Source organism: Cyprinus carpio, chromosome A8, assembly GCF_018340385.1.
Source record: "Cyprinus carpio isolate SPL01 chromosome A8, ASM1834038v1, whole genome shotgun sequence".
NCBI classification, from domain to species: Eukaryota; Metazoa; Chordata; class Actinopteri; order Cypriniformes; family Cyprinidae; genus Cyprinus; species Cyprinus carpio.
In genome coordinates this window covers 11648639-11671496 of record NC_056579.1, presented here as the reverse complement: position 1 = coordinate 11671496, position 22858 = coordinate 11648639, and the positions used below count along the sequence as shown (strand labels likewise).

The window sequence follows — 22858 nt, the reverse complement described above, 5'->3', positions numbered from 1 at the left end:
GTGAAACTTTTTTTGTACTATAGTCTATGGCCTAAACACGATTTAAGCTACTGAAAAGTTTTCTTCAGTAACGGGTACTTCGGTAACGCGACATCACATTTGATTACAAATCTCAGAGGAGCAAAGTAAACTAAAATCATGAATTGCTTTGAATTGTCTTGACAGAGCTGTGACGATTAGCAAATACATCGATGGAACAGCAGAATGATGTGGAGGTGGCTCGAGAGAGGGAGGCAGATGCAGCAGATGCGATAACGGAGCCGCCGTCTCTGTCTTTCCCAGAGGTGTTCTGCATGATTCAAGCAGGGGAGGAGGTTCCTGGACTCCGAGAACTGGACATCAAACCTTGTCATGAGCAGCCCACGGTTCCTCAAATGCCCAGAAAGTCAAAACCATGGGAAAAGTGATTGTTTCCCAATGATAAAATGTGGACCGATTTACTACACATTTTGCCTGTATGCAAAAGTCACACATTAAGTATATTATATATAATATATATATATATATATTTTTTTTTTTTTTCAGTATATGAGTATATTTAATACATAGTAAATGTGGGATGTCGAATGTAAAATAAAGCATGCAGCAAAAACAACAACAAAAAAACTGCCTAACTTTCTCATATTTAACATCAACAACTACCCGACGATGGTGGTATTTGCAGCTCAACAGCTTTGGCTAGTTAAAACAAAGTCTTATGACTGTCAAGCGGTTCCTCAAGGTCTTGTGTGCTTGTAAAAGGGAAATGCAAAAGGTTGACACATCCTGCTTCAGAGCTTATTAGAGGAAGTGAACTTCTCTCACAATGGTTCTGTTATCAGTCAAATGCACAGATCAGAAACTAAATACCAGCAAAGGCATACCTGATGGCTGTATGTTTTTTTTTTTTAAAGAATGAATGGATCAGAATGGCTTGCTCATGTTTGAAAACAATACCTTGAGTTTGTTTAGGCAGTGGCCAGTCAGACCTCATTGGACTGCTTTATACAAACAGCTTTTTTTTTTTTATAAGTACTTTATTTTCCATTCACAAAAATAATTTTGTTTTAATGGCAAGTAAAAAAAAAAGAAGCTGAAAATTCAAGGTATAGAACTTCCCTGAATAAAAAGACATTCAAAAGTCAAAGTCCAAAATGATGGACCAAAGACAAGTGCAGCAGAACAGCAGGAATCAGCCAGTATGTACATTTGTGTGTATCCAGCAGGGCAATTTTTCTTAAAACGGTCACCCCTGTATTGGTCAAAACTCTTCTGGTTCGCCCCCCTCATCCTCGGGAATTACAAAACCATCCTGTTTAAAAACAGAAAACCACAGAACTCAGCGGGCTGAAGACAGTTTAGTATGAGATTTTCTTTAAACACTGATATACACTTACGTCTGTGGCGTACAGAATATCCACAATCTTTTGCAGCGAAGGATCACCCTCACCCTCTTTCTCCTGGCAGATGAGCTCAATGTTTCTCAGTTTGCCAAAGTAGAAATCCCTTTCCTTTTCCATGTCAGCAATAGTAGCCTTCAGGTCATTTATCTGCTCAGATGAGCATAAGCAAAGAATTACATACATTTTTATATAACAACAATAAACTATTATTATTATCATTAATAAAATATCTATAAAAAATATTTATATAAATATATATAAAAAAGATTTTAAATAAGAACAATAAAAACAAAAATTGCTATAATAAAATAATTTAAAAATACCTAAAATTAAAGAAGTATTTACCCTTCATTTACCCACATTTCTTGTAAAGTCTTACCATCTGAGTAAGTGCTCCTTTCTCTTCATCGCTGCCGCCGCCTGTTCCTGCGCCTCGCGTTGCAGCTGGAGCTGCCTTTGGTGCAGATTTAGGTGCTGTGGCTGAACGCTGTGGAGCTGAACATCAAGACCACATCCATCACCTTACTATACATACTCATCAACCTGCCTTGAGGATAAGGCTCTATTCCAGCTTCAAATTGACTAACTGAATAAATTAATAAATGGTTTCTTTTCATATATAATGAAGCTGAAATAAAAAAGAAACTTAAAAATAATACTTATATATTGCACCAGCAAGTGCGGTAGAGCCAAAAGAGAACTGCATGACTGTTCTTTTAAAAATGTGCAGTACTTGGAAATGTAGGAATCACCATAATGTGAGAAAAATGCCCAGAGGTGAAGCAACCTTGTAGACAATGTGTTTGAACTAAAACCCATAGTTCTCAATTTCTTACCAACAGGGGCCATTGGCTTGACTGCAGTGATGCCTGTGTCTGAAGCGCAGAGAAAAATCCATGCACAGGCAACGTAAGGCTCCAATTATTCTCACACATGTAAAAACAGCTAAAGCATGTACGACTGGCCCACTGGAGTGTGACTGGGTCACACCCACATATTTCGGGGTCATAATCCATAACAGCTGCAGCTGTCTTACACCTGTTAGCATTAGGACAGCTAGCTTCCGACAATAACACTAGTCCCTATATGAACTAGGACTATATAAACCCAAAAAGACTGATATGTTGATAATTATTTATAAAAATGATAAACCATTATATAAATATTAGTAGGAGATTTATGTTATGCTCTTTTCCCATTAGGATAAACCTTAGAAAGGCTGCAATGGTATTGAGAACTTCCTGTTGGTTCTTTCTCTTTACCTGAGCTGGGTTTCTTTGGCTTGTTAGCTGTAGCTGTAGCTGCTGCTGGACTCTGACTGGTGGGCATATCCTGTCCCTGCCGAGCTGCCACCGGATCATATTCCTTTCCATCATAATTTGCATCGAAGAACTTCTTAAACCATTGCACAAACTCAAAGTTATCCTGGAACTTGCCCTTCACAAGCTTGTCAACAGGAATAATCTATACAGAGACATAAAATGTTTCAAAACAGCAAGTAAAAAAGTAGTAACTACATGAAACGTGATTTGTGTGCTAATAAATTTAACAGGTTGACATACTTTGCTAACTCCCATCTTTTTGAAGCTGCCTTGAAGGAGTTTGAAGTTATGGATGTATTCGTGCTCAAGTTTGGCCTGGAATTTGACTTTCTTCAGTGGAATACATGATGGGAACAGCATGTCCATGAATTGACAGTAAGCAGCACCTTAAAACACATTAATAAAGACACAATCAGCAAATAAAAAAAACAACAACATAAAATTATTAAAAGTAGCAAAAAGTCACGCAGGTCCCAACCTACACAAAAACCACTTTCATTCCCCATGCACTGTCTTTGTCTATTCCCTTACTAAAATGTGATAACCGCTGACCCAGATATTGAAAAATTTTGCATGCAAATGGCAGTCAATCTACCCCACTATTATTATATGCAATCTTTATGGTCAAAATGCAAATTAGGCTTTTGTTTATCTCTTAAAACTCTGTCAGCAATTGAATGGTGCTCAAGCTGGCAGTGTGAAGTGAAGCGGACAGACAGCTGGTCACTGACCTGTGCACAGTTGCTCGATCTTGGCATGGTTCATCTGTAAAGACTCGTTTATCCATGTGAGCATGTCATGGCGGCTGAGGTTTTCACTTGTCACTGATGTGGAGTACACGTTCACAGCCATGGCTGGGACAAAAGCGATGATTTAAAGCCGAAGACACTTTTCCCCTGAAGCTGCTGGAGAGAGAGAGAGAGAGAGAGAGAGAGAGAGAGAGAGAGAGAGAGAGAGAGAGAGAGAGAGAGAATGTGGAAAAAGAGTTAAAGCCTCATTTCCTTAAACACGCATTCACACCCTTCAGCCCATATACATCATCATCATCTTTACTTCCTACTTAATGTCACTCAATGTGTGGCTGTATATTTATATCCATCTAAGAGTTTAAGGTCTGAATCGAGTAACGTTACTTACGGGATAAAAAATATGATATTTATTTTAAAAAATGTTAGGTTTCCGATTTAACGTCAAAGTTGTCAACTAGTCTGTCAGAATTTTTAATAGTGTATTCATATAAACATTATTCATATGCTCTAGTTATATCTTAAAACCTTTGTGTTTTTAAATGCAAAACATTTAAATCATAACTTTAGATGATATGATTAGTCCAACACTACCAATAAAGTATTGTTTTTCTGTACAGTAAAGTTTGTGTTGTGCGTGTCACAGATCAAATCAACGCCTTTATCTTACATTTTGTTCTGAAAGTCCAAACTATGATGGTTTGCGAGGGAACCGGGCTGCAGATTCACCAGCGTGCCGCCGCTTCTGCAGCAGGCTGGAAAATGGGCTGTAAGCCTGAAACCACAGCAGCTTACAAACTATTCACAGATGTCAAAATAAAAGTCATCATTCGCCTGCATGAAATAAACATTTTGTTAACTACTTCAATCGGTCAAAATAAAAGTAACAACAAAATAAAAGTCACCATTAAACGCATAAAACAAAAAATTAAGTTTAAATAAATCAAGTTTTGGTAAATGTAATAACATAAAAATATGCAAATTCCAAACATTACATTTATGTTATGTATATTTTTACTAATCTGACTTAAATCTACTATGCGTGTGTGATACTCTGAAAGTCACTTCAAACAGAGTGTCACAGTTTAAAAGGTTTTCCAGTTATTTTCTATTACTGTCATGTTCTGTTAACATCTAGTGAGCTACTTATTCTATTACCTTATCTCATCTATTAAATATTTTTATTAAGCTAAATTTTAAAGTATTTAAGTAATTCATCTCTCGCTTCTTAGCAGAGTACTAAACCAGGAATCTATTAGGAAAATATTAAGTCAAAGCAACGAGACATTTAACACATTAGTCTGAAGGACTGAATGTTTAGTTTTGTGGGTTGACAAAACACTTAAATTAAAAAATAAACTGAAAAAGACAAAAAAAGGTTGGTGAAATTTATTTTTCATCACTTATATTAGTACAAGCATGGAATATTAAAGCTAGGTAAACAGACTATGTAAAATATCAAAAGATATTAAAACAAAACCTGTCTTGAAATCATCAGTTCAGGAAAACATTCTATATCTACATACATCATTAGCATTTCATTTAGCACCAAAAGACATCAGGGTTTTTTAAGACCCATTCAACAGGAAAAAAAAAAAAAAAAAAAAAAGAGGTATTAAGGGCAATTTCAAGGGTACAAATATATAGTATATTCTATTCACAAAGAATTGAATAAAAATAATCATCAAGTGTGACCTTATAGATCACGGTCCTATGAGGCCTGCTGGTGTTGAGAAGACCTGAGGGAGTTATTTCCTACGACACAATACTGCACCTCTGAATTTCACACGGACCATCATTTTACAACAATTACATGTAACACAGCACCAACACAGGTCTTACTGGGAATTTCTAAAGCTTTGCTACGAGACATACACATCCAAAAGGCATCAAGACATACATGATCCAGTTATTGACCTTTTACCAAAGCACACACACCTCAAATTTGTTTAATCAAGCTTAGTTTAAGTCACTTAGTATCATGTTTTAGAAAACTTCCAAAAGCTGAAAATCAGCCTTACCTAGGCTGACCGTATGCTGCCTTTTTCCACAAACATGTCCTGGCCGGGATTTCTAAATTGCCTAAAATGTCCAGGTTTTGGATTTTCCTACTGTTTTTGTACTTGCTGATGGTAATGACTGAAAAGAAATCAGACCAATCACACGCAGGCATTGTACATAATTGATTAGTCGTGGCGTACAAGAAGGAGGGATCTACAGAGTATGGTCAAAACAATGCAAATACATGTACATAAAATGCATGAGGATAACAGACAGCATGTCAATAGGAAAACAAAGCCAAAGCCCAGACAATTTAGGCAGTTTAGAAACCCAGCGAGAATATGTCCAGGAAAAAGTGGATGTATGGTCACCCTAGATTTGACCTGTGACAAAGAACCACAAATCACCATGATCTGCATAATGCTGAAAACACACATGCTAAACAACTACAATGAAAACAGTATTTATACACACATTATGAAGCACCTTATTTCACACTGACAGTGGACCACAATTGATAACGAAACGTATTCGGAGACATTTCAAAAGTAAGATACAATTTGGTCATTTGCACTAGAAAAATGCAAAGTAGCCAAAATTCTTCCCTTTAAAGTCATCTAAGGTCATGCCAGTTACAATCATTTCAACAATTTTTTTTTTCTACATAAAAATATAGCCTATCAATGTGTAGGCACTTATTCAGTTTAAGCCCCTTGATCACATTGCACCATGTTGTACAAAAAGGCTTCAAAGTTAACACAGTGACTTAGATATTGTGGTATGCTAAATCCTCACCAAAAACAGCACAAATCAGTGCTGCAGTGGCCAGTTTGAGCCAACAGTTTCAAATCAGAAGTGCGTACAGGTAACAAATGGGGCAAAATGGAAAAAAATCAATCCTAAGGGTTGATGACCTGTCTTTTGTAAAATAATTACAGTATGGTCTAAAATGCTAGCTCAAGGCAAAAAAGTAGTTTTATACTGGCAACGTCGCTCTGCAAATTGATCATAAATGATCAAGAATACTTTTTTTTTTTAAGGTAAAGCTTTAGAAGGCTACTGTCAGCTCACATCTATCAATTATTAAAATATAATGGCACAGACGACCTTTGTGCTTCTAAATACAGAACTCAATTTTGTACAACTACAAGATTGCATGTATTCCTACAAATAAAATGCTGTTTAATTGAAACCCAAGTCATCTTCGGTGTATATTAACACTATTCCATTAGATGCTGCTAAATAGGAAAATATTTAAGTGTTGACTTAGTACAGTTATCATTATGGCCAAACATTTTGTATTATAAAACAGCACCGTGGAATGACAAAATTACCGATCAACAATTTAAAAATTGTGAAACTATGCAATATTTAACAAGAGGACTTGTTTATGCATAAACAAGGAAAAGTTTAATGTAAAAATGTGATAAACTAAACCAAACTAACATTAACTTATTCATTAAAATATAAATAGGCATAAAGCGGCATACCTCCAGACAATGAACCCATCACAGAATGGCACTGCCACTGAGGTAGTGGATGGAGTATCGTGTGGCTCTCTCCAGCATTAAAATCACTTTAAAAGTATACAAGTTAAAAATGACAGTACTTAAGATGTTCAAAATCTAATCCAAAAGTGTCTGTGCATTCCAAAGATAAATCATCAGGAAAACATGCTTTCTGAACGTTTAGAACAAATGCAACATTAAAATTGGAAAATATTCAGAATCTGCAGGAAAAAAATAAATCATCAATTTCATATATCTGAGAGACTCGATTTGGACCTCCAGTGCCAGTGCTGCCTGGACCAGACGGTGGTTTTACTCGCAAGCAAAGTAATCCTTCAGGGGGGCAAAGAGGTGTCGGATCACGGGAACACTCCAGGACCGCCCAAGCAACTTCTGCCTCTGTCCTCGCCCCATATTATTCACATCTGTGTAATGCTTTGGGAACCCAAATATTCTGAGCACAGAAAATAAAGAAAAAAAAATTCAGTCATTTTGTTAAGAGCCACATGTATGCCGCTTTTTAAACAAACCTGATTAAGCAAAACTTTTGAGTAAAATTTAGTTATTATAAACATATCTGACCTCTCCATTTCCGTACACCAAAGATAGTCCTCTTTTCCATTCATGGTGACTGGCAGAGGTCCCATCTTCCCCTGTTTGATGGAATTGGATTTGGTGGTGATGGTGCGAACTTTGTTGAACTGATGATACAGTAATGATACAGTTTTTGAGTCATTTTAGTTAAAAAGAAAGAAATAAGACATAATTGGTTTTGACATTCTAACATCTAACTTAGTTTATCCTAGACTCCGGGCACTAATATGCATACTTCCTAGGACTAATGTAAACTAAAACTACAAATGAATTTTTTTATTTGTTGATTTCTTTGATTTCATGCACAAAATATCAACTTTTCAGTCAGAAGGCATAATAAACCTGTTTACCATTGCAGTTCGTCCGACCTCCAGGCAGTCCTGCAGATCTGCTTTATCAGCGAGTGAAGCAGCAAGTGGTCTACAAACACAAAATCAAGTTTTCAGTCACATTATTTTGCGAATGCACCCATCTAATTACTGAACATGCAAAGTTGCGCTTTATGTTTACAGATTGTGTGTGTGTGTGTGCCTGCATTTATACCGGTTCATTCCAGGTAAATTTCCCCAGAAGTAACGGGCCCTGTGGGCTGGGCTTACTTTCACAGCATCAATCATCACAGGATTACACTGGAAACAGATAAATGCATGATAATTCTTAACCATCTTTAACAGCGACACCAATAACATGCTCATAAAAGTAAGATGGAAACACTTCTGATAAACAGCATGTCTAAAGGTGTGTTCTTAAGGTGCATTTAGTGTTGTTTGGCCATTTTTCGCAGACAAATTCCAGCCTTTTTAATAGGAATCCAAGCAATATGGAATATCTTGGGAGGGCAAAAGATTTTTCCATTGCAAATTTTGCATCAGGTTCAAGTTCAACCACAATGCTGATTGGTTTGAACGTAACTTCTGTTCTGTATGAGATGTGCTTCATACATCACTACAGAAGACATTTTTGTCAAAATTTCACTAATGGTGACCACATCTCAAGCCTGGTGGAAAAAAAGGAAAAAGTATTTTTTACCTCCAGGAAACGACAGATATCAGCCTTGTCATGGGCACTCATGGCTACTACATTCTCAAAGAGCCAGAAAAAGGGGCGATCATCATCCTCTCTTGGCCTCATCATGGTTAACATGCGGTAATATTCAAAGAACAGTCGACCTGTGCCTTCTGAAAGAAGATGAGAAATTGAAACTGAACTTTAAAAAAAAAATGGTTATATAAATAACTTCTAATTCTAAAGATCATGCTCAGATCAACCTAAATTTCACATTAGCATAAAATAGAAGAAAATATATATATAAATATCTTACCAAAAAGACCTTTTCTGGCTGGATTCACCATGGACAGGTCATTACAGGGACTTCCCCCAATCAGGAGGTCAAACGGCCCCCACTCGGCCAGCTACAAAATGGTACAACAAAAGAGAACTTTTAAAGTGTTCTTTCCAGTGACTTCCCCTTGTTCTTACGGATATGAGAAAGACCATTTAAAAATAGCAATGTTTAGCTATTAAATCTGGTAAACTGTTAAAATTCTTATGCAACTTGAAGAATGTGAATGATGATATTCTATAAATCAATATTTTCTGCGATAATGCTCTATACGTACATGTTTCCTTGTGATGGTGCGCACATCTTTTACATATTCAACCTGGCCCTCATGTTTGATCATCCCAACAGCAATGGAGTCTTCACAGATCTCAGAGGCAATGTAGCGCTCCACCTTAAAACCCAGGTCTTTTAAAACCAGATAGCCTGCAAAAAGTAGAAAATAACATTTAAAACAAACAACAAAAAAAGAATTGTTGTTATAAAATTCATTTAATTGTTTTGGTCTTCAACTCCCATAATTCATTGCCACTGCACAAACTTTAAGGTAAACAAAGACAAAAATAGTAACTGCCGCTGTTTCAGTATTTCTATTGATTCAAACAGATTTAAATGAATAGTTCAGCCAAAGACTCCTTTTCATCTTGTTCCATATCTGTATGACTTACTTTCTTTTGCAGAAGACAAAAATGAATTGTTGAAGACTATCCTGACATCATGAAACATTAATTTTTTTGGTGGAAATATTCCTTTAATATTAAAGCAAAACAAGCGAGCAGACCTGTTGCAATCCCATCAAACAGGGAGAGGACTCTGATTGGACGACGCTGATTTGCTGGAATTGAAGGATACACTCGGTGTGGCTCCTAAAATAAGGACAAAAACAGGGTTCTTCATATTAAAACATCATTCTGGTTTTTCCAGATTTCCTTAATCAGCATATTATAATACTTTTTGAAAGATCATGTGACACTGATAAATCGTCTAATGGCTGATGAAAATACAGCTTTGTCATCAAAGGAATTACATTTTAAAATATATTCAAATAGAAAAGTTATTTTGAAATGCAATAGGATTATTTCACAATTTTATTGTTTTTACTGTATTTTTGATTCAATAAATGCAGCCTTGGTGAGCATAAGAGACTTTAACTTTTAAAAAGTCCTAGAAACACCAAACTTTTGAATGCCGATATATATTAAAATGGTGATGCAAATAGCAAAATATGAATATGACTAGTTGGATATCTAACCCAAGGAGGATAAGAATGACACTCACAAATTCAAAGGCACTGTTATTGGCGAAGTACTCCTGGACACGAACACTCCAGTCCGGCCTGAGCTTGAGCACGCCGTGGCACTTAGAGGGCTGGCAAATGTAACAGCTCCATGGGTCAACCTCCTTTAGCTTATCAAACGTCTCTGGTCCCACCAACACATTCAAACAGTCTTTACAGAAACACCTGAACAGAGTGAAATAAAGAGAAAGACGGTGAAACAATCTGTTATGATGGATAACACAGCATTAAGGTTTAAGTTCGTAAAAGTTTGAGTTTTAACCTGCAGCAGCTGGCGTTTCCACAAAGAATGACCTCTAGTCCAGCACAGCAGATGGTGCAGTACGACTGATAGCCATCATCATCATACCTGTACAGCGTCTCTGTAAAGTTCTCCTACACAAACACAAAAAAATGCACATTAAAAAAAAAATTACACTCCAGCCAGCAAATATTAAGTAGCTTGTTAATTTTATGATTCCACACTAAACAGAAAAGGAACAAGAATCGATTCATACCTTGCACTTAAAACAAAGGCTTCCCTTAAAAAGAGGATGGAAAGTTTCAACGTTGGCATTTCCACAGGACAGGCAGAAATCTGGAGAAAGAACAATGAGAACAGACATTCTGTATGATTATCTTGTAATGAATTAAAATACATGACTGAGCAATTAGAATGTCCTAAAGGCAAAAATAAGTTGTTAAAAATAAAATGATAACATGAAAGGTATGAAAATATTGACAGTGCAAGTATAAATTAAATCTGAAGTGTTTCCACATCTTTTTGACCAATGAATCTGCACGCCCTTTGCTAATTTTTTATATTTTCATTCATAACTATATTTGCACAATTTTACTATGACCTTTTATTAAGTTGTATTAATTTCCATAATTTTTCCAGACAGGGATTTCAGGCCATAATTTTATAATTTCCTCATATCACCAGGTTTTCTAAATTTAAATTACAGTTGATCCCTAGAATAGCTTCATTAATAAGACCAAATTATGAATTTGAGAAATTTCAAGTGACTTACCTTCAATGTTTCTGCCTTTAAGGGTTACCTCATTGACCATTTGATCTGAGAAGCAGAGGAAGACAAAACATAGGTATGTTTTCTCACCAAAATTATGTAAATGCCTAAAAACACACTAATAATCTGCAGTTCAGTGTTTTATGAAATAAAAACATGATTTGTGCTCTTTATGGCAAAGTTCTGGCCTATAAGCAGATTGATCTATAATTCACCTCTGGTGTAATCCTGAGTTGACTGTCTGTTCTTGCTGACATACTTCCTCTTGGCTGGAGGCTGACAATCAGACACAGAGGAATCGGACTCAGTTTTATTACTGGTAGAGCTGTCTGTGAAATGGAAAAAGCAGAAGGCACTGTTGTTAATCAACCTACATCAAGATTTTGCTTATTAGAGCACTTTCACACAATTCAATCTCACTCTTGTAGTTTTTGTTATTTTCAACTTTCAAAACTATTGTCAATCACCGACTGTTTTTGCAATAACATTTTTTTTTACATACCCACAAGAGGCAAAAAGCCATCAGGACCTATGGGCTGGAAGCCTCCAAATGCCCAATCCAGCATAGCCTTCACCTCTTCCCCTTTCTTCTCAGAAGGGGGGAAAGTCTTTCCACAGCGCTCCGCTGCCAACTAAACAAGGACATAATTATATAATGCAATACTAGAATAAGAATAGAAATAAGAACTGGTTCTGGATCCCCAATCCTAGTTTTTAAAAGAATGGCTAAATAATTATGTTTTCACTGTACCTCTAGGATTTGATAGATGGCATTCTTGTAGGTAGGCAGACCTTCATAGGATTTACTACAAAAGCACTTTGCAAATGCAGCGAAGGGCAGCAGTCCCTCTGTATGAATCTAAGATTAACAAGAGAAACATGCTTCAACATGAAAATTATACTTTGAAGATTAAGAGGAAGCATCTATCAGATGAGAATCAGGAAAAAGCAAGCTAACAAACACTCCTAACCTCTGAAAACATGCCATCGCCAAACCACTCTACACGCCTCATAGACACAGGAAGCACCCTGCCCTTCCACACCACCACCAGTCCAGGCCACCAAGAGAAGCCCTTTACTTTTCCCCACACAAGCTCTCCAATGGCATAACCTTTTCCATCCTGCACAGAGAGAAACAGAAAGTCAATTCTACATGTTGCATTCATAACATGGATGTCTTATTCTATCAACCGAAAAGTGACTGTTTAAGCAGCGTGAATATAACTTTTCAAATGTCAGAACAATCCAAAGTAAACCAAAATAATATTACTCAAATGTATAATATTCATAATATTCACCCCAAAATGAAAACATGCTGAAAATGTACTCACCCTCAGGCCAAGGGAGTACATTTTCAGCAATTTATCATTTTGGGGTTAAATACACCTTAAAGTCTTCACATTACAGAAAGACTTTACAGAGCATGTTCAGCATGCTGTATGCAATGACATGCAATTTAGATAATAATGTCTGCTAAATTAATCAATGCAAATCATATGAAACACATCTGAAGTTTACTTAACATGGGTACTGGACTAAAGTATGTTTGCAGTGTGATTAAAGAGAGATTTACATACAATACATCAATACTTCAATACATACATTGTACGGTTGTTCTCTCTTTCCAGGTCTGGGGCTCAGGGTCGAACTTGTTGCAGATGAACGAGCATTGTTCTTAACTTCAATTAGTAGATCAGATCAATCAGTGAGAAACAAACATACACAAAGGTAGAATACATAATCTAAATTTTCTGAAATCTGCACACATAGTTTTAATCAAGTCTCCTGCTGATCTGTCTTTGCCAGCTTTCACAATGCTAACTTCTGAGAAAGTCTTGTTGAAGCTTAAATTGATTAACTGATTAATTATTTCTCATCATGAAAAGATTTGAATTTTTTTTATACACATTAAGCATTTTTATCATTATTTATGTATGTCAGCATATCAGTACAGCATGCATGACAATGCACACAATGAATTTCAATTTATTTGTAAAGCACTTTTCACAACGTACTGTATATCGCTTCAAAGCTGCACAAAAAAAAAACATCATGGAGAAGATGATGTTATAAATGTTAGCAAGGCAATTACAGAGGAAAAACAGACACGGACAGATAGGTACAGGAGGAACATAAAATGAAAATTAAGATGAAGACTCCAGAGACCAATCTACCATCCGGAAAGGAAACCAGCTCACTCATGCACACAATGTAATAAAAAAACAGCTCAATGTAATACAGAGAGCGTAAATGGGAGAAATCTGAGGAGGAACCTCTACACCTGCGATAAACCAGGCGGAGCACTGAATCTTATCCTGGGCAGGTACATACCGCCTCTGGTTTGCCGTTCTTGTCTGGGTTCACCGGTTTGCTCCAGGTGCCTGTACCAGCCTGGAAGACTGTACGTTCCTGTGGTTTCTGCCGTAAACTGCTGTCCCAACCGTATATTCCCCTAACGGAGCCCTACAGACCCATACACATGCACCAAAATTACACACATGTATGCTGTCAATCAGGTCACATGACTCCTATGGTGACGTAATTAGTATCTGGGTGCTAAAGTACAGATGTGTAGAAAAGGAAAGAAAGATGTTAAATCGAGACCTTAGTGTGGTGATACGGTTGGTTTGTGTGTTTTTTTTTCCTGTGATAATCAGTCTTAGTTTACTTCATTATCTCTATACAATGTGAAATAGTATTCAGAAAAGTATTCACTGCCAAAAGCCTGACCATTAGACTGCTATAATTAGTGATAGACTGATATGTTGATCAGGCCAGATTAATAATTGCCAATAACCATTTGTTACTTTTATTCAGCAAGGGCATGTTAAATGGATCAAAAGTGTAAAGACTTCTAATTTGTTAAAATACATTTATATTTCAAATAATGATGTTATTTTAAGCTTTCTATCAAATAGTCCTGAAAAAAATTGGCCAGCACAACCGTTTTACCTATTAAGAAGAAGAAGAAGGAAAGGAAGAAGAAATGTTTCTTGAGCACCAAATCAGTATATTAGAATGAATTCTAGAGGATCGTGTGACACTGAAGAGTAAAATTCAGTTTTGCCACCACAGAAATAAATGACATTTTAAAAGTTATAAAAATATAAAAGAGTTAATAGTTATTTCTCAGCCACAGCTGTTTTCCAATTATTATTACCTCATGTAGTGTGCTACAGATATCTCCATCTTTCCTTATGTCCATTTCTGCAGGGAAATAACATATTATAAATAGTTAAATTGAACAGTCAAGTATAAATGTATATATTTTGAGGTGGATAAACAAAGAACAAAGATAGCAACAATTAAACATTACTTTGAGCACAGACAAACAGAGCATTTACATTTGCAATTTCAATGCAATGGATCAACTTTCTTGAGCATTTAGGGTGGAAGCAAAGGAAGGAAGTTCAGACCAACAGAAGTTTCCCACCAGAAGCGTTTGAGATCATAAAGCATTATTCTGTAGCTGCTCTAGAACCTCTTAAACATTTCATTCACACCTCTCTGACTGGTGATCTTCTCCAGTTGCACCACACACGGCTTCACTGTGTTTGAGTGTTGAACCATGTCTGGAAAACAGCACATTGTTTACATCAATCTAACCAGCCTCTGCTGGATCTGACTGGATAGAACTTTAACTGCACTATACAGCTATACAAAAAATTTATATAGATTACAATTTGATAATTTTATTGTTAAAATGTAAATTAAATGATAACATTAAACTAATCCATGACAATTCACTGGGAAAGTAATATCGTAATATGAGGAGTACGCTTATGATCTTGGCAGTGTCCAATGAGCTGCTTCCCACAATGAAAAAAAGAAAAGCCATTGTCAGCCTGCTCTGACATGATCTGATCTGATCCAAACTTTTTCCTCAGCAATGAAACTTTGAATATCTTTCATACTGAAAGCCAAGAACCTTGCAAAGCCCAATGATTAGTCAAAGTTTTTAGTTCTTCCTCACCATTGCTCATCATAGCAGCCCTTGCCTTGAAAGTACAATGTAGCATTCAGATGAACTAATAAAAAACCAGTGCGCCCTAAATTCCAGAAGTTACATATTTATTAGTGGGTCTGTGAGCATTTTTCTGCTGTGTAGGCAGATTTTTTTTCAGGTTTCTCAACTTGTTGGAGACTGAGGATACATGTCAATGGCTACATTTACATGCAACCAAATAATCAGTTTGTAATTGGATTGACAGCTCAATCGGACTGAAAAATCTTCATGTAAACACCTTAATCGATCCGACTCGATCGGAATGAAATTTCGATCGGATTGAAGGGGGTGGTTTATTCCTTTTCTAATAAGATTGAGAGTGCATGTAAACACTTGATCGGATTGAACCCTGAAACTGAAAGTACTGTGCATGTGCAATGACGCAGAAATACTGTTAGTGACATATGATGCGCGGAACGAACGGCTCTTCATTTTGAATAAAGTGTTGTATGAACGGGTGTCCTGTCATTATAAAACTCTCCTTTCTCTCTGCAACTGTGAAGTGGAACAGGACAACCTCCCACCAGTCCTTGTTTTGGATTCTCATCTACAGGCAACCTGTTTTGGGCACGTGGAGGGGCATTTTTACTGCATGATAAATATGATCAGAACGGCACAGCGGTTTAAACGTATATGTGTCCATAAATAGATAAAATATTAATTCTGCTGTTAAACATAAAGAAATTGTGTAGGAGAGTGGTTATTATGTGCAAACAATGAGAAATGATGTAAAAAAAATCAATTCCGATTTGAAGCTTGTGACATATAAACACACACATCAACCCAATCACTTTATTTAACGTTCATGTAAACACTACATTCAGATTCATCAATATGAATTAATTCAGTCCAATTGAACCAAAAATTGTGCATGTAAACATAGACATTGAATACAACGTTTACATGGACATCAGGAATCTAATTATTTACCTTATTCTGAATAAGACAATATAACGATTAAGGTTTGTACATGAGTTGCTTTTAGAATATTCCTTTCATGTTCCTGTTTTACATGTTATAGTACATATATCGATTAATGGCACACGTCATTACGTTCCGTGACGCCATCCGACGTTCCTTCCAGAATTTTATGTTTCAACAAAGTTCATTTTTGGTACTATACAGTTTTGGGTGTTTCATTTTTAATTTTATGAAAGCTTCAAGTGCAGTTAATTATATGTCATGCTATACGTGCAACAGGCGATGATGAATAAAAATGTGCCTTCTTGCTTGAAGCCTTGCTTTTTTGTTTGCTGTCAAACGGTTGACCATTGTTGTGCGTGTATCCTGTCGCAAAATCCCGCAAAAAGTCCTACGCGATGGTAATAGTGTGATTAAGGTGTGTACATGTCTAAACTGCACCTCAATAAGGCAACTAAAACAAGAATACTCCATGTCTTAATTCGATTAGTGTTTACTTCGAGTATGACTTTAGCCAGACTAAGGCAATCAAAATCTCTGTATACATGGTAGATTCTTAATCAGAGTATTGTCTTAATCATGTTAATATTAGACTATTGTTGTCCATGCAAACCTTCAGGACAAATTACCTGATGTGCTGCTTCTGTTTTTTTTCATTCTCCCATTTCTGGGAGAAGAAATCTTGTCTTCAGTGTGCTCTAAAGAAGAGTCATCATTGGAATCCAGATCTTTCGCCATTTCTGTTTCACTTTCACTTGAACTATCATCCCAATGAGCAGCATCCCCATTTTCAACAGCCTGTGTGTAAGTAAACCCATTTTAAACATGACAAAATTGAGATATATGGATAAAATGGTAGAACGATAGATAGAAACATAGATAGGTAGATAGATAGGTAGATAGATAGATAGATAGATAGATACCTGTGCAAAGATATTTTCTGCTTTAAGAGATGGACAGGGCAAAACCAAAAAACAGAGGACAAGTCTCTTGAAGATAGATTCTGGTGGAAAAGACTTGAGCACATTACACCAGTATCGTTCCAGAGTAAGAGTTGATGACGTGTCTTCTTCATCCTCTACAAGCTGGTACTCCAAGAACTCATCTGTGAGCTTAGCAGAATCCTCAGGTTTGGAGCAGATGCCAAATTGTACTGCAAGGTCAACTATACTCTTTCCTGTGACCTTTAATCTTCCTGCCGGGCTAAGGAGTTGTGAAATGCCCCTCAGGACACTATCGCTCAGAGGTAGACTGTCAGCAATGGAGGTCATAAGAGTTTTGTAGAAAGCTAAACACTCATCATGAAACACGTTCAGGTAATCTGCTAGGTCTTCTTCTCTGGTGGAGATGAAGTCTTCCACCGCACCACCTAGACTGAGCTCAGTAGCAGGAAGGCAGAATGTTGAGTTCTCCAGGAGGGTTGGGTCTCGTTCCTTCAGGTAGCGTATAACCGCTTGAGGGCGAAGAAAGCTGGAGGCATACGAACGTAGGAGCCCACTTGCTTCTCGAAGGATCTGGACAAGATCAGCGTGAACAGAGCCTTTGCTTTGTTGCAGGTGCTGCTCGAAGACACGGAGTGGTCCAAGAGCATGATCCAGAAACATCAAGGTGATCCTAAATTTAGGATTCTCCAACTGCGAACAAATCTGCTTAGCTTTATCATTATTTTCATCACAGGAAGTGAAGTATGATACCAAATCACTCCACATTCCAAGCATCCTTTGAACAAGCACACAAAACTCCTCACAATTGTGTGAGAGGGGAGTGCTGGTGTCTTTTAGTTCATCAATGCCCGCAAACAGCATCTTGAGGTTGTCGTTGCTGGTGGAACAAGTGGAGAAGTGTTCATAGATGTCAGCAATAAGTTCCTGAACCTGACTGGAGTGCACCTTTAGGCCAGCACTGCAGGCATAGTCAGGTATGCTGTAAAGTCCACCAAGATCAATCACCTGTGGGTTGAGCTCCTGAATCTGCGACACAATACTTCCTGAGGTCTGTTCCTGGTCATTAACATAGAGAGCTACCATGTTGCCAGCAGGAAGCTCAAACTTTTGGAGGACACCGAGTAAACATCCAGATACAGAGCTACCATCTTCAGCCTGAAAGACATCAAGGAGACGGATACAATATCTTGATTTCTTTTCCTCAAAAAAGCCGACTAGCACCACATGGCAGGAGCTCCTTTCTATGTTCTCTGCATCAAGTGGCACCTGCCCGTATATATAGATACAGTACGGATTGCTCTTACAAGCAGAAACAATATCATTTGGATAATTTAGGCCGAGGATGTAGCTTGCAGTACGTTGCGAGACCTTGTTGATCCTTGAGGGTAAACTGGAAAGGCAATGGTTTTGAATGAAAAGCAGCATGGTTTCACTATAGGAAATATAGTTTTCAATTAGCTTTCTACCAGATGAATTTAATCCTCCCATATCATGCTTCATATGCTTCTGAGTCTTCTGGTGTCGCTTAAGATCGGAAAAACCAGTGTGTAAAACAATATTGTCGTCACACAAAGTGCAGTAAGCACAGTTGTCTCCCTTATGGCTGGCTCTGATCCATTTGAAGGTTCTTTGCCATTTAGGATCATAAGTCACAGGTCGCCTCCTTCCATTCAATTCCATGTTTTTTTCAGACTCGTCTCTTACTCTGCCTGTATAAAATGGAAAACAAGTTACATCAGTGTTGTGATGGAATAATATATGTATTTCAATGGCGAATTTATTTCCCAGTCCTATTGATGTTTTTATAGATATTGGGGCATATTTTAACATTCTCCATGATTGTGGGAAAACTTAATCAAATAAAAGTCAAATTCTCAATACAAAAAAAAAGAGAAAATTTAAATAATAATAAAAATAAAAACTGAATGGACAATAATGGAGGCTCACCAGATTCACGTGGAGTTCTCCAGGATTTTGGAGACTTAACAGGGTCATCTACTTGTACAATATCCTGACCATTACGAGCTGCAACTGGGTTGTACTCTCTCCCTTGCCTCTCATTGGCAAAGAAAAATTTCTTGAACCATTTCAGAAAGGTGAAACTGGGTCTAAACTTTCCTGTGAGAAGCTGCTTCACAGGGACTGGCTAAAAGAGGCATAAAAATGGGAGAAAATCAACATACTGTAAAGAGCTTGACAGATAACCTACTTCGCAAATTATACATGATTCAAGGGGTGCACGATAAATATCGGCCGATAATTAATGCGCATCTCGTCAGTAAAGCTGGTTCTCTAACAGCGGAAAATTCCATCATGTGCGCATTAATTATCAGCCGATTTTTATCATGCACCCCTGCAAGATTCACATTTAAATATCCAGCGTGTGGTTTCTGTACCACTTGCGGGACTAAACAGAATAACAACAACATAAGAAATACAACCAAATTTACACATATCAACATATCAACATTTACAATTTTATATACAATTTTATATGCAGGAGGATTACTGGGAGTAAAAGAATAGATTAAGGTTAATCTGACCTCTGTTACACCTGATTTTCGGAAAGCTGTCTGCAGAAGACTGTAGTTCTGTAAAAAATCAGACCTCTTTTGGGATTCAAACTTTACTTTGCTCATGTCAATGGATCCTGGGAAGAGCAAGTCCATAAGCTGGCAAAAACAAGCACCTAAAAAAAAAAAAAACACAGTAAAGAAAAAGAAAGAATGATGTTCAGTTTAAAGGTGTTGGCAGTTGTGTAGATATTAACAAAATATAATGCAAACAGTACCTGAACGACATTGCTCCACTTGAGTAAAATTAATCTGTAATGTTTCGTTGATCCAGGACAAAACTTCATTGCGACTGCACTTGTCATCAGGGCTATTGGGGTCCAGACTTACATTCGTAGCCATCTTATGATTTCATAAGCAAAATAATAATGCATGTGAGACAGCAATTAGAAGTAATAAATCATAACCAAAGGTAATTACATTGCACATTTGAAATCATAGAAGTGTTAGTAGTTTTATGCTTACATTTAAGGTATGACACTAAACCAGTAACCACGTAACTTTGCACATCTATATATAATTTTGTAAAAAAGAGAGAGTGTTTAATATTTAATACATATGGGTAATTGAGTGACTCTTAGATTCATAAGAAATGTATAATGTGAAGTTAATCTCAAAAGCATATGAATTATATCATGTAAAGCTCCATGTGAGATACATGGTTTGAGGTTAAAGGCACAATATGTAAGAATTTTTTTTTTTAATTAAAATATCCAAAAACCACTAGAACATTGTTACATATTTTGCTGACTTGTGTACTTACATTATCTCAAATGTTTCGAAGAATGTTTAAATCCAGAGAAATAAGCTATTTTAATTAGTGACACGGATTGTGTCCATAGTGTCACTGTGTCGCCTGCCAATGACGTCACACCACTCGAATTCAGTTTTTTTTTTTTTTTTATAGAAAACAAATGGAAACACCAGAGATGCTTTAATATGTTATGCATTTTATTAGACAGATGTCGACCACACAGAGTAGCATTATAACAGAACTTCCAAACGTATCTAGTATGATAAAACCGCCCTGCTTTCCCCCACATACTCACAACCGGAAGGAGCAGAAGCGGTCGACTGTGGCATAACAAAAGCTCCCGCTGCTTTCGAGCCGTGTGTCGCGCTCATTCAGCGACCTCGTTTTGCTTCGATGGCTTTCAACCTCACCCTGCTTCATTCTACTACGTTAATTAATCATTAACTCATCCATGAACATGATTTGTGCCCGAGTCCAATCGGATTGCATCGGCTGTGGGGATGAAGATGACAACTCCCAGGATTCCACACTCTGTTTATTTTGAATACACACCCTCTAGCGGCGAAAAATTACATATTGTGCCTTTAATCTAAAAGGCATGATAATAAATAAATGTTTTGTATAGTGATGTTACGTTCAACACCGAAGCTTGTATAAAAAAACCAACACATTTCACATTAAAGCACTGTATCGGAGCTTGATTCGTGTTTGAGAAAAAAAGCAAGTGATCTATGACGTCCGAAGCTTCAGTATCTGGTTCAAACGAAGCGAACCTCAGCGGCGTTTCCTTTACATTATAATGTGTTAGCACTGTTTTTTTTTTTTAATTGTAATTTATACATTGATCTTAAAAATTAACTTTGGCCATAAAATAGTATAAGGGCTGCGGCAGAGTTAAAATAAACAGATCATAGATTTAATTTATGTTTTATTTATTTAAAATCAATTAAAACGAAACAAATTAACAACAAACACAATAAACATTAATAAAACAAAATATAATAAAACAAAAAAAATAGTTGTAGAACCAAATGTGAACCACTGGCTGTAATAGAACGTAACACTTTAGAAGGTGTTATTTATTTTTATGACCACTAGATGGCCACAGCATAAACAGTTTTAAAAAGCGTCGAGTAATGAACCTTTTTCAGATACAACTGTATTGAAAGCTTCACTGGTTCAGAACGCTTCACTTCGCCATCACTAGTTTTGTATTGTGAAGTCTAGAGAGCCTAGTTTGGCTCATGCTGGACTTCCTCAAAACTAAGAAAGCCTTCAGCCTCTCTTGCGTCAGAGTGTTAAGCAACTCCTCCCCAGATCAGGAAAATCTCGCGGGGTAATTTTTGCCGCGAATGCTGCACACTTAAAAAGTGGCTTTCAGTTGTACAGGTTTAACCGGTGACAACAACACAGTGAATCGCAAACAACGAGCGGACGAAATCTAATCAAAGTTATGAAATAAACACGCGATATAATAAACAACCCGGTAACGTGAATGAGATATTAAGCGGTTGATTTATTGATGACATAAGCGAATTGTGGTGCTTTAAAGCTTTCGATTCTTTTATAATCTTGTCAGTGATCCTTACTGTCTTTTTGAACCCTTTCAAAACAATTGGATTAACGCTAACGAAGCTGAAATGTCATTTCATTTGTGTGATTTTAACTTTAAAGGTTGCTTTAACCCAGACGTAAACTGCTAACATACAGTGCGTAACATGTTTGCAAATAACGACAATTTAGTAAGCGCTCTTTCTATTGATAAACCGTAACCGTGTTCTCGTTGTATTAAGACCGATTGCCTTTGTCAGTGTGTCTTTGTGTTGCTGTAATGGTCGCTCAGATACAGCGAAACTGTATGGGATCATGACACATAACAATGGTTTCTGTTTCAGCAGAATTGCAACACAGACACAAAATCGGACAAAAACGTGCTTTTAAAAACATCAAATATGTCCTACCTTATTTGTACCTTAGTTCCGGAGACCTCTCTACTCCCCAGTCCAGAAGATTATCGCCAATCCACCCCAGTGCCTTCCCCCAACACATGCATTGTGCTTCCCAGGATTGGCCTGTAGAAACCGAAGTAGGAGGTCCTGTTCTGCATTAGCTAGCTAAGATTTCTCACGTACGAAAGAGCGTGCTGATTTTCGGTGACAACGGTATTTTCACGTCAAGATACAGATGTGAAATAAATTTGAACTGATTTAACACGTGTCCAGCTGTTTAATTCGTAATTTAGCAATGCACGGAGCGCTCGCGATTTTTATCGCAGAGTTTAAAAATATCCCTATCGGTTATAATACATTGTGTTAGTGTTTAAACCCATAAAAACTTATTTTAAATATTTCGATAAAATTATATAGTGAAATAATTAGAATGTAAAAAAAATGTACATGGAAAGTTATACTTCAGCGATGCTCGTCTGGACAGCTTTTTTTTTTTTAAAGCAGAACGGAAT

The 22858-nt window shown here is 36.9% G+C and overlaps 2 protein-coding genes across 6 annotated transcripts; both read right to left on the bottom strand.

The window, feature by feature from the left end:
• Positions 1-995: 995 nt before the first annotated feature.
• Positions 996-4277, bottom strand: LOC109095275 (microtubule-associated protein RP/EB family member 1-like). Of its 3 annotated transcripts, none has more exons than XM_042762192.1 (8): positions 4121-4277; positions 3436-3609; positions 2945-3090; positions 2645-2846; positions 2219-2257; positions 1762-1877; positions 1377-1529; positions 996-1291 (listed from the first exon to the last, which is right to left on the bottom strand). In XM_042762192.1, the coding sequence occupies exons 2-8, from the start codon at positions 3554-3556 to the stop codon at positions 1241-1243; spliced, it is 828 nt and encodes a 275-aa protein (XP_042618126.1). In that variant the 5' UTR covers positions 3557-3609; positions 4121-4277; the 3' UTR covers positions 996-1240. The 3 variants fall into 3 exon arrangements, with proteins under 3 accessions (XP_042618126.1, XP_042618127.1, XP_018964509.1); XM_042762193.1 differs by having other exon boundaries at positions 3436-3606; positions 4121-4256; XM_019108964.2 differs by lacking the exon at positions 2219-2257.
• Positions 4278-4815: 538 nt separating this feature from the next.
• LOC109095276 (DNA (cytosine-5)-methyltransferase 3A-like) lies at positions 4816-22548 on the bottom strand. Of its 3 annotated transcripts, none has more exons than XM_042762188.1 (26): positions 22359-22548; positions 19862-19985; positions 19614-19759; positions 19018-19216; positions 17050-18779; positions 16756-16924; positions 14703-14771; positions 14360-14406; positions 13531-13662; positions 12802-12879; positions 12171-12320; positions 11951-12058; positions 11702-11831; positions 11415-11528; positions 11203-11247; positions 10687-10766; positions 10452-10564; positions 10171-10354; positions 9674-9758; positions 9173-9318; positions 8875-8965; positions 8583-8731; positions 8097-8182; positions 7904-7973; positions 7542-7660; positions 4816-7413 (listed from the first exon to the last, which is right to left on the bottom strand). In XM_042762188.1, the coding sequence occupies exons 2-26, from the start codon at positions 19983-19985 to the stop codon at positions 7272-7274; spliced, it is 4506 nt and encodes a 1501-aa protein (XP_042618122.1). In that variant the 5' UTR covers positions 22359-22548; the 3' UTR covers positions 4816-7271. The 3 variants fall into 3 exon arrangements, with proteins under 3 accessions (XP_042618122.1, XP_042618123.1, XP_042618124.1); XM_042762189.1 differs by having other exon boundaries at positions 22370-22548; XM_042762190.1 differs by lacking the exon at positions 14703-14771 and having other exon boundaries at positions 4817-7413; positions 22359-22547.
• Between the last annotated feature and the right edge of the window lie 310 nt (positions 22549-22858).